General features: G+C 42.2%; 1 protein-coding gene across 18 annotated transcripts in view; it reads left to right on the plus strand.

The window, feature by feature from the left end:
* The window catches only part of LOC124009715 (disco-interacting protein 2 homolog C), a 257,605-nt gene that overhangs the window by 186,998 nt on the left and 58,223 nt on the right, over positions 1-12,384 (plus strand). For all 18 annotated transcript variants that reach the window (XM_046321805.1, XM_046321811.1, XM_046321808.1 and 15 more), the window contains one exon: positions 10,288-10,379. In XM_046321805.1, coding sequence (XP_046177761.1) covers positions 10,288-10,379 — 92 coding nt within the window. The remainder of the gene's footprint in view (positions 1-10,287; positions 10,380-12,384) is intronic.

Below are 12,384 nucleotides of genomic sequence, written 5' to 3' on the forward strand. Positions count from 1 at the left end.
TTTACCAGCCACTACATTTTTAGGATGGGTTCCATGGTTGCATTCCAAATGGCACTGTATTCCCTATATAATGCACTACTTTTGGAAGGAGCCATTTGGGATGCAACCCAGTGTGTGCTGCAGTGGGGTACTCGAGGGTTTCCATTTGAAATGCTGCTTCATGCTCGGCCTTCCCACCAACCTTATTCAGCATAGCCGAGCACCAAACTGTGTGTGTTTGACACAGGCAAGCACCTAACAGTACTGCTACCTGCCGCTGAAGCATATTAATGACAGCCACACAAGGAACGCCAAGTACGCTGCACAAAAATATATAAACGCAACATGCAAGAATTTCTAAGATTTTACTGAGTTACAGTTCATATAAGGAAATCAGTCAATTGAAATAAATGAGGTCCTAAGCTATAGATTTCACATGACTGGGAATAGAGATGTTCCCAGCATAAGGTGCACCTGTGTAATGATCATGCTGTTTAATCAGCTTCTTGATATGCCCCACCTGTTGAGTGGCGCAGCAGTCTAAGGCACTGCAATGCAAGAGGCGTCACTACAGACCCAGGTTCGATCCCGGGCTGTATTCAACTGGCCGTGATCGGGAGTCCCATGGGTGGCGCACAATTGGCCAAGCGTTGTCCGGGTTTGGGGAGGATTTAGCCGGTGAGGTAGGCCTTCATTGTAAATAAGAATTTGTTCCTAACTGGCTTGCCTAGTTAAGTAAAGGGTAAATAAACTAACATCTTGGCAAAGGAGAAATGCTAACTAACAGGGATGTAAACAAAATTGTTATAAGCTTTTTGATTTGAGAGAAGTAAGCGTTGTGTGTGTATGGAAACTATCTGGGATCTGTTATTCCAGCTCATTAAACATGGGACCAACACTTTACATGTTGCGTTTATATTTTTGTTCAGTGTACATTGTTTGTGGAAAAATGCTTTTTGAAGTAAATCGTACAGTGGTAAAAGCATTGCGACGTAGTTCATTTGTATATTAATTTAGTTCAGTAACATAGCATGCTATTTCTCTCACTTGGGGGTCTTTAAAGTCATTGTGAATCTTGATATATTTAGAGTCAATGTAATCAAATCCACTGTTTATCAGTCGGTGACTACACAGGAATGTCTTGAGTTATGTTGCAGCACTGCACTACTGCGACAATACACACTCCGACTATTCCCCTCTGCTTACTTAGATTCAAGTTTTTTTTCTCCCAAGTCCCACCTCAAAATGCATTATGGATTGAGGGCTGTACTATGATTTGAAGTGTAAAGTTCTGCCTCAGTAGAGTTGCCCTTATGAATTCCAAACTGCTGGGAAGGGCCCCTGTGAAGCTGTGGGAATAAAATAACCTGTAGGGTTGAGTCCCAAATGGCGCCCTATGGTTCCTGGTCAAAAGTAGTGCACTACATAGGGAATAGTGTGCCGTTTGGGGTGGAACCATAGACAGTCCTGCACACCGCATCCGAGAGTCCAACCTGCTGCTGAGTCGTGGAGACATGACTGGCAGACAGGCAGCATGCCCTACAGGAATAACGTAGGCACAATATTTCCTATATAATGCACTACTTTTGACCAGAGCCCTATGTAGTGCGCCATGCAGAGAATTCAGGTGCCATTTGGTACGCAGACACAGTCAGTCAGCACTAAATCAGGCCCCAATGGAACTAGTGCAGTGTCTGTCAGTCCTCTGTCTGTATGGCTGTTGGTGTGAACATATTGATTTGTAAAGTGTGGTGGCTGATCGGACAATGTTCACCAGGCTGTGAAATGTCTGCAGACAGCCTTCCTTTTGTCAGGAGCCCAGAGTCGGGAGGCCCAGCTCTCTGGGAAGGAAGAGACTGTTGGTCGGGTGAGCAAGAGCTACTGGGCCCTGAGCTGTGTGAACAACTCTGTCTTCAGTGTGCAGTGCTGAATCTTAATATGACTCTCTGAAGTGAACCTTGAGTGAATCTCACTCTCACACCCTCTCTCTCACTCCGCATCGTTCTCTCTGCCCTCCTCTCTTTCCTTGTTTAATTCCTCTGGTTTCTCTGCTGTGTGATACCTCACCTCATGACATGGACAGTTTGCTTACAACGTCAAATTATGGTTGATAGCTTTTATTGAAATAGGGGATTGACTCTTCCTAATGATTGTCTCGGTTTCCAAAAAACACAGATGGATAATTGCATGAATTTATCATCCAAAATTGGCTAGTTAAATGCTCACACTGCACTAAAACTTTGGGAATTTAGTCCATATCTATACCATCCTCCTTTACAAATGAACACTATGTATTGCAAAAATAATGGTATCCATTTAAGCCATCCTTAGATTAATAAAAAATAAATCACATTTACTTATTACGACCATTTAATTTAACGATAGGTCACCACAACATCATGATAGGAGGACATTTCCCTCCAATGCTGTAGATAGGGAAAAGGTTGGCATGCTTTCTATCTAGTGCACTAATTTTGAACAGAACCCTATAGGCCCTGTTCAAAGGCAGTGCCCTAAATAGGGAATAGGGTGGCATTTGGGCCTATGTAATTCCAATATGAAATCCCTTATGGAAACGTAGTGCTGTGTATCTAGGAAGGTAATGGTCTCCATAATTCACCATCTATGGTCTATTAATAGAGATGATGATTATGCATGAGTCATGTGCTCTCATTAGTTTATCTCAAACTCCCAAACCGAGTAGTTTATGCAATAATCCAGCTCTAATAGTTGTGTTATTTCAATAATCTCCCCAGACTGAGTAGAATCTACTACGCAGTAGATTGAATCAGTAGAGAGCCACTGAGTTTGTAGGGTTAAGATCTCCTGGAGTTCTCTGACAGAAAGAGAAGCCACATTCACCCTCTCACTCACACACACACATTCACACATACACACACACCTCACCCCCATCCTCCTCAGTGTGGTGTAAACACAGTGTAGGTGTGACATCAGCATGGGGAGTAGGTGTGGTTGAGGCGTTGGTGGAGGCTGCTCTCTGTGTGGAATAGGGATGGTCATTTTGAGATGTTTTGACTGTTGTGTGAGTATTCACATTATTATTTTTTCACGTACTTGAGTATGCCAATAATATATATGTCCTTGTTTTTGAAAGAAAAGCAAAAAAAAATTGTCCATTTAAAATAACATCAAATTCATCAGAAATACAGTGTAGACATTGTTCATGTTGTAAATAACTATTGTAGCTGGAAAATGGGATGCCTAGAAGGCCAGCATCCCGGAGTCGCCGCTTCAATGTTGACGTTGAGACTGGTGTTTTGCAGGTACTATTTAATGAAGCTGCCAGTTGACGAGTTGTGAGGCTGTGGTTGTGTTTCTCAAACTAGATACTCTAATGTACTTGTCCTCTTGCTCAGTTGTGCACCAGGGCCTCCCACTTCTTTCTACTCTGGTTAGAGCCAGTTTGGGCTGTTCTGTGAAGGGAGTACTACACAGCGTTGTATGAGATCTTCAGTTTCTTGGCAATTTCTCACATGGAATAGCCTTCATTTCTCAGAACAAGAATAGACTGACGAGTTTCAGAAGAAAGTTATTTGTTTCTGGCCATTTTGAGCCTGTAATCGAACCCACAAATGCTGATGCTCCAGATACTCAACTAGTCTAAAGAAGGCCAGTTGTATTGCTTCTTTAAAATCAGAACAACAGTTGTCAGCTGTGCTAACAAAAATTGAAAAAGGGTTTTCTAATGATAAATTAGCCTTTTTAAAATGATAAACTTGGATTAGCTAACACAACGTGCCATTGGAACACAGGAGTGATGGTTGCTGATAATGCTCCTCTGTACGCCTATGTAGATATTCCATTAAAAAAATCAGCGGTTTCCAGCTACAATAGTCATTTTATAACATTAACAATGTCTACACTGTATTTCTGCTCAATTTTATATTATTTTAATGTACAGAAAATGTGCTTTTCCTTCAAGAACATAGGACATTTCTCAGCGACCCCAACCTTTTGAACGGGTGTGTGTTTGTGTGGGTGTGTTTATTTTCAGAACACCAGGCCTGCACTGGAAAAGAACGTGCTCGTATATCTATATGCCAACAGATTGCAACAGTGCCTAATTTGGTAACACTTTACTGTCCTAACCATGTCATAATATGTCTAATAACCTGTCATAAATTGTGTTATTTTATGGGTGGTTATGACAGTGTTTTTTTTTCCCCTGCCAAGAAGTTTCCTTTCATTTCAAGGTTTGTTTCTTAAATCCTTTGATGTCGTAATGAATTCTTTAAAGTCGTATTTTTACACTTCGACACTGTCAAAAAGCATTATGACCATCCTGTCACTTTACTTGGACTAAGAAAACACACTATATGACACTGTCAAGAAGCATGTGACCATTAGAATCATATAAACCAGATAGACTGGTCACGTACAATGCCTTCAAAGTATTCATACCCCTTGACTTATTCCACATTTTATTGTTACAGCCTAAATTCTAAATGGATTAAATGAAATAAAACATGCAAAATTATTCAAGCTCTTTCAAATTGGTTGTTGATCATTGCTAGACGACCATTTTCAGGACTTGCCATAGATTTTGAAGCAGATTTAAGTCAAAACTGTAACTCGGCCACTAAAGAATATTCACATTCTTCTTGGTAAGCAACTCCACTGTAGATTTGGCCTTGTGGTTTAGGTTATTGTCCTGCTGAAAGGTGAATTAATCTCCCAGTGTCTGGTGGAAAACAGACTAAACCAGGTTTTCGCCTGTGCTTAACTCCACCCCATTTCTTTTATCCTGAAAAATGATTATAACCATATCCATAACATGATGCAGCCACCAGTATGCTTGAAAATATGGAGAGTGGTACTCGGTGTAATGTGTTGTATTGGATTTGCCTCCAAAATAACACTTTGTGTTCAGGACCAAAAGTGAATTGCTTTGCCACATTTTTTTTCAGTATTACTTTAGTGCTTTGTTGCAAACAGGATGTATGTTTTGGAGTATTTGTATTCTGTACAGGCTTCCTGCTTTTCACTCTGTTAACTAGGTTAGTATTGTGAAGTAACTACAATGTTGTTGATCCGTCCTCAGTTTTCTCCTATCACAGTCATTTAACTTGTTTAACTTGAGCACATTTTTACTCCTGAACGTATGTAGGCTTGCCATAACAAAGGGGTTGAATACTTATTGACTGAAGACATTTCAGCTTTTGATGTTTTTATTCATCGGTAAAAAATAAAATTAATTAAAATAAAATAAAAACATAATTCCATTTTGACATGAGGTATTGTGTGTAGGCTAGTGACCAAAAAAATATCAATTTTAATTGAATTTATATTAAGTCTTACACAACAAAATGAGAAATTCAAGGTTGGTGAATACTTTCTGAAGGCACTGAACATGCCCTTATTTACAGTGTTAGGACCATGTTACAGTGTTAGGACCATGTTACAGTGTTAGGACCATGTTACAGTGTTAGGACCATGTTACAGTGTTAGGACCATGTTACAGTGTTAGGACCATGTTACAGTGTTAGGACCATGTTACAGTGTTAGGACCATGTTACAGTGTTAGGACCATGTTACAGTGTTAGGACCATGTTACAGTGTTAGGACCATGTTACAGTGTTAGGACCATGTTAGTGTTGGGACCATGTTAGTGTTGGGACCATGTTACAGTATTAGGACCATGTTACAGTGTTAGGACCATGTTAGTGTTAGGACCATGTTAGTGTTAGGACCATGTTACAGTGTTAGGACCATGTTACAGTGTTGGGACCATGTTACAGTGTTGGGACCATGTTACAGTGTTAGGACCATGTTACAGTGTTAGCACCATGTTACAGTGTTAGCACCATGTTAGTGTTAGGACCATGTTAGTGTTAGGACCATGTTAGTGTTAGGACCATGTTACAGTATTAGGACCATGTTACAGTATTAGGACCATGTTAGTGTTAGGACCATGTTACAGTGTTAGGACCATGTTACAGTGTTAGGACCATGTTACAGTGTTAGGACCATGTTACAGTGTTAGGACCATGTTACAGTGTTAGGACCATGTTACAGGGTTAGGACCATGTTACAGGGTTTAGGACCATGTTACAGGGTTTAGGACCATTAGGACCATGTTACCATGTTACAGTATTAGGACCATGTTAGACCATGTTACAGTGTTAGGAGGACCATGTTAGTGTTAGGAGGACCATGTTACAGTGTTAGGAGGACCATGTTACAGTGTTAGGAGGACCATGTTACAGTGTTAGGAGGACCATGTTACAGTGTTAGGAGGACCATGTTAGTGTTAGGAGGACCATGTTACAGTGTTAGGAGGACCATGTTACAGTGTTAGGAGGACCATGTTAGTGTTAGGAGGACCATGTTACAGTGTTAGGACCATGGACCATGTTACAGTGTTAGGAGGACCATGTTACAGTGTTAGGAGGACCATGTTATGACAACTTATGTCAGTTGTTGACATATTATGACAGGGTTGTGACCATGTCATAATGTTGTGTCAAGTAAAGAGTTAACCATTACAAATAACAGATCATAATTACTAAATTGCCTCACATACAGTAAATTCAGTCAATAAAGCAAGTGCCATTTAAGATGCTTTTTTAAAAACCGTAATATCAACTGGTTAATTTGGATCGTGGAACACAATCTTCAGCAAGGCAGTAACCTCAGCAGTGGTGCTTGCTTGTAGAAGCCTATGCCGGTGCAATTGCATAGCCTTGTTGTGTTAATTTAGCAGACAAAGACACTCTTATTTCCCGAGCCCTTATCACAGTCGACACACCTATTTTATAGTAAAAAAACAAACATGTAATATAACAGAATAAAATAGAACCGAATATTTTTATAAATAAAATGTAAAAAGTTGCCCATGTGAAGTGATGCTCATCTGCTTGGAACAGCTGTTGTCAAAGAGAGATCATTTAAAATGGGGCTCTATTTGGCAAGTTGAAATATTTTTTTTCCAGGGTTACAAACCAAAATGTTTTATTTTTGAAATCGATACACAATGTTCAATTTAGTTTATTCTGCCTGTTCTTTGGAATTGTCTAAATGGATGAACAATTCCACGTTGAACACTGCATGAATTACGGCCACGACATCAGTTTGGTGAGTAGACCTATATAGGCTTAATGATTCTGATGAAAATACGCTCTTTGTCTTTAGCCAATTGATGTTTTTTTGCATATTTTGAGTGGGGAGCATGTATGTTTGTGGGGGTTATAGCCTAGGCTAACCAATTCTAAATGACACTGGCCGTCTGAAAAGTAGCTTAAGCGGAAAATAGACAAGACGCAATTATCTAAAAACTGCGGCATGTTGTTGGAACTTATATTTTCCTACTTCAATCGACTTGTCCATTTTGAATTTGTGATAAAACTGTTGTCATTTGGCAAGAAATCTAGCTTATGTACCCAATGAGTTAGATCCGTTTTTTAAGAGCATTTATTTGGGTAGACCTAATGGGAGCTTGTGTGTGTGTGCGGTCAGAACGCAATTGAGTGAATGAGATATGAAGGGGAAAGGGAATTTAGGGAGAAGAACGGTATGATGCTTGGTTTATTTTTGTTGTGCCACGCAAATGCACATGTACAAATGGAATACTAGACTCAAAGCAAATGAACGTAGTTTTCAAGACAACTTCACATGCTCGTTTGGGCAGCCACAAAGCACATTCTACCAAATAGTTTAACGTTATTTGAAAAAAATGTGCTCTCTGGTTAGAGATCGAGCTTTGGCGTCCATTCGAGTACTCTATTCATGTCCATCCCTAGAGTGAAGTTGTCATCTGACTCAGCACTTCCCAGGCTGCCAGTTCTGATGTCACCCAGTCCCCATGTCACCACTGAGTCATTCAGCCCTCAAAGGAAAACCAGAGTGTCTCAAATGGCACCCCATGCCCTGTTTTAGTGTACTGCTTTTGACCAGGGCCCATAGGGCTGTGGGGGGAAATTTGAGCACTCTAAAGGGAATAGGGTGCAGTTTGAGATGCAAACAGACGGGAACCGTCGCATGGACACTGTCACCATGCAAGCTCAAACCTCCAAGGAACACCCTCAGCTTTCTTTTCCTCTCAACATCGGGAGAATAGTTACAGTAACCAGGCAGATGAGAGCTGGGTCCTAATCATTAGCAAGCAAATGGAAGAAAACAGACTGAAACAGGGACAGACCATCTGAACTTGTCCAATAAGAAACGCTCATTTTCGTTTTCCATTACACACTGGATGAAAACATTTTGCTGTAATGACAACACCGGCAAGTTGTTTACTAGTACAAATGCTTTTTCTTTTGTCGTTTCTTCCCCCCACTTGAAGCTCAATCCCCCTGGGGTCCCTCCGCCCCTCTGCTCAATCCCCTGGGTCCCTCCGCTCCGTCCCTCCCTCCACCCCCTCCCTCTCTCCCTCCCGCCCTAATTCATTAATTCTGATGGAGATCAAAAGAGTCGTTTGGAGTACAGAACAGCACACCATTACAGGAGATTGATCATGCATTATATCTGCATCCGCCATGTTGAATTAGACACAGAACTGCCATCAGTCACCTAACACAACACTCACAGCAATGCTGAATGGAGCATTCAGCTTGTCCAACGAAACACCTAACACAACACTCACAGCAATGCTGAATGGAGCATTCAGCTTGTCCAACGAAACACCAAACACAACACTCACAGCAATGCTGAATGGAGCATTCAGCTTGTCCAACGAAACACCTAACACAACACTCACAGCAATGCTGAATGGAGCATTCAGCTTGTCCAACGAAACACCTAACACAACACTCACAGCAATGCTGAATGGAGCATTCAGCTTGTCCAACGAAACACCTAACACAACACTCACAGCAATGCTGAATGGAGCATTCAGCTTGTCCAACGAAACACCTAACACAACACTCACAGCAATGCTGAATGGAGCATTCAGCTTGTCCAACGAAACACCAAACACAACACTCACAGCAATGCTGAATGGAGCATTCAGCTTGTCCAACGAAACACCTAACACAACACTCACAGCAATGCTGAATGGAGCATTCAGCTTGTCCAACGAAACACCTAACACAACACTCACAGCAATGCTGAATGGAGCATTCAGCTTGTCCAACGAAACACCTAACACAACACTCACAGCAATGCTGAATGGAGCATTCAGCTTGTCCAACGAAACACCTAACACAACACTCACAGCAATGCTGAATGGAGCATTCAGCTTGTCCAACGAAACACCAAACACAACACTCACAGCAATGCTGAATGGAGCATTCAGCTTGTCCAACGAAACACCTAACACAACACTCACAGCAATGCTGAATGGAGCATTCAGCTTGTCCAACGAAACACCTAACACAACACTCACAGCAATGCTGAATGGAGCATTCAGCTTGTCCAACGAAACACCTAACACAACACTCACAGCAATGCTGAATGGAGCATTCAGCTTGTCCAACGAAACACCTAACACAACACTCACAGCAATGCTGAATGGAGCATTCAGCTTGTCCAACGAAACACCAAACACAACACTCACAGCAATGCTGAATGGAGCATTCAGCTTGTCCAACGAAACACCTAACACAACACTCACAGCAATGCTGAATGGAGCATTCAGCTTGTCCAACACTCACAGAAACACCAAACACAACACTCACAGCAATGCTGAATGGAGCATTCAGCTTGTCCAACGAAACACCTAACACAACACTCACAGCAATGCTGAATGGAGCATTCAGCTTGTCCAACGAAACACCTAACACAACACTCACAGCAATGCTGAATGGAGCATTCAGCTTGTCCAACGAAACACCAAACACAACACTCACAGCAATGCTGAATGGAGCATTCAGCTTGTCCAACGAAACACCTAACACAACACTCACAGCAATGCTGAATGGAGCATTCAGCTTGTCCAACGAAACACCAAACATTTCAGTTGTCTGAAGACTAAAAGAACTTTCCTCAGTTGTGAGGAATGTTCAACTTAATTTTGAGCCAAATAGTTATGTCATCATCCAAAAAGGGAGGTTCAAGTTACCTTCATATCCTGGAAAATGCGAAAACATTATCACCGACTAACCAGAGATTCCTACGATGAGATAAAATACGAGATTGTATTGTCCATTTCTTGTACTTTTCAAACATGACCGACTCAAGCAGCCTACATGTTATTGTTTCCCATGCTGCTCTTTGATGTGCTCTCTGTTTCCTCTTCCTCCTGAGGTGCTTTGGAGTGAGTCTATTACAAACATGCTGCCGTCTTTGTCCTGGATCCACAGCCTCAGAAACAGTTCGATAACCAGTGTTTATTTTGATTGGTCCCTGTAGGAAAACTCTGGACGCGGAGTATAAAGGTGGCCTATAACATCCTCCACAAGCTGGGGAGCAAGCAGGAACCCATGCTCAGACCTGGAGACCGGGTGAGTGAAGGGGGGGAGGATGGAGGGAGTGAATGGGGAGGTATAGGTGAGGGAGAAGGGGAGAGAGACTGGGTGAAGAGGCTTGTGTGTGAGCTCCAGCCCCTGTGTCTACATACAGAGAGAAGGGCTTACAGAGCATCAAGCAGCATCATGTCCACCCCAGTGTCCAAGATAAGCACCAGCCACCAGGCTTAATCTCCTGTGTTCAGGCTCAGGACACTGCCTGGTGTGTATTACTGCAGTCCTTCTGGGATTTGGTACTACTCTGGCTACTTATGTTACCCAACACGAATGTTATTCCACGTGACGTACAGTATCTGAGTTACTGTATGCTCTCCCTTTAGATCTTCTGTGCTACTGCTCTCTGTGTTACTGCTCTCTGTGTTACTGCTCTCTGTGTTACTGCTCTCTGTGTTACTGCTCTCTGTGCTACTGACTGTTCTCTGTGTTACTGTTCTCTGTGTTACTGTTCTCTGTGTTACTGTTCTCTGTGTTCCTGTTCTGTGTGCTACTGTTCTCTGTGCTACTGACTGTTCTCTGTGTTACTGTTCTCTGTGTTACTGTTCTCTGTGTTACTGTTCTCTGTGCTACTGACTGTTCTCTGTGTTACTGCTCTCTGTGTTACTGCTCTCTGTGTTACTGCTCTCTGTGTTACTGTTCTCTGTGTTACTGTTCTCTGTGCTACTGTTCTCTGTGCTACTGTTCTCTGTGCTACTGTTCTCTGTGCTACTGACTGTTCTCTGTGCTACTGACTGTTCTCTGTGTTACTGTTCTCTGTGTTACTGCTCTCTGTGTTACTGCTCTCTGTGTTACTGCTCTCTGTGTTACTGTTTTCTGTGTTACTGCTCTCTGTGTTACTGCTCTCTGTGTTACTGCTCTCTGTGCTACTGACTGTTCTCTGTGCTACTGACTGTTCTCTGTGCTACTGACTGTTCTCTGTGCTACTGACTGTTCTCTGTGCTACTGACTGTTCTCTATGCTACTGACTGTTCTCTGTGCTACTGACTGTTCTCTGTGCTACTGACTGTTCTGTGCTACTGACTGTTCTCTGTGCTACTGACTGTTCTCTGTGCTACTGACCTCTGTGTTACTGTTCTCTGTGCTTGACTGTTCTCTGTGCTACTGACTGTTCTCTGTGCTACTGACTGTTCTCTGTGCTACTGTTCTCTGTGTTACTGTTCTCTGTGCTACTGACTGTTCTCTGTGTTACTGCTCTCTGTTTACTGCTCTCTGTGTTACTGCTCTCTGTGTTACTGCTCTCTGTGTTACTGCTCTCTGTGTTACTGACTGTTCTCTGTGTTACTGTTCTCTGTGTTACTGTTCTCTGTGTGACTATTCTCTGTGCTACTGACTGTTCTCTGTGCTACTGACTGTTCTCTGTGCTACTGACCGTTCTCTGTGCTACTGACTGTTCTCTGTGCTACTGTTCTCTGTGTTACTGTTCTCTGTGTTACTGTTCTCTGTGCTACTGACTGTTCTCTGTGCTACTGTTCTCTGTGCTACTGTTCTCTGTGCTACTGTTCTCTGTGTTACTGTTCTCTGTGTTACTGTTCTCTGTGTTACTGTTCTCTGTGCTACTGACTGTTCTCTGTGTTACTGCTCTCTGTGTTACTGCTCTCTGTGTTACTGCTCTCTGTGTTACTGACTGTTCTCTGTGTTACTGTTCTCTGTGTTACTATTCACTGTGTTACTGTTCTCTGTGTTACTGTTCTCTGTGTTACTGTTCTCTGTGTTACTGTTCTCTGTGTTACTGTTCTCTGTGCTACTGACTGTTCTCTGTGTTACTGCTCTCTGTGTTACTGCTCTCTGTGTTACTGCTCTCTGTGTTACTGCTCTCTGTGTTACTGACTGTTCTCTGTGTTACTGTTCTCTGTGCTACTGACTGTTCTCTGTGTTACTGCTCTCTGTGTTACTGCTCTCTGTGTTACTGCTCTCTGTGTTACTGCTCTCTGTGTTACTGACTGTTCTCTGTGTTACTGTTCTCTGTGTTACTGTTCTCTGCGTG

Source organism: Oncorhynchus gorbuscha, linkage group LG22 (genome assembly GCF_021184085.1).
Source record: "Oncorhynchus gorbuscha isolate QuinsamMale2020 ecotype Even-year linkage group LG22, OgorEven_v1.0, whole genome shotgun sequence".
NCBI classification, from domain to species: domain Eukaryota; kingdom Metazoa; phylum Chordata; class Actinopteri; order Salmoniformes; family Salmonidae; genus Oncorhynchus; species Oncorhynchus gorbuscha.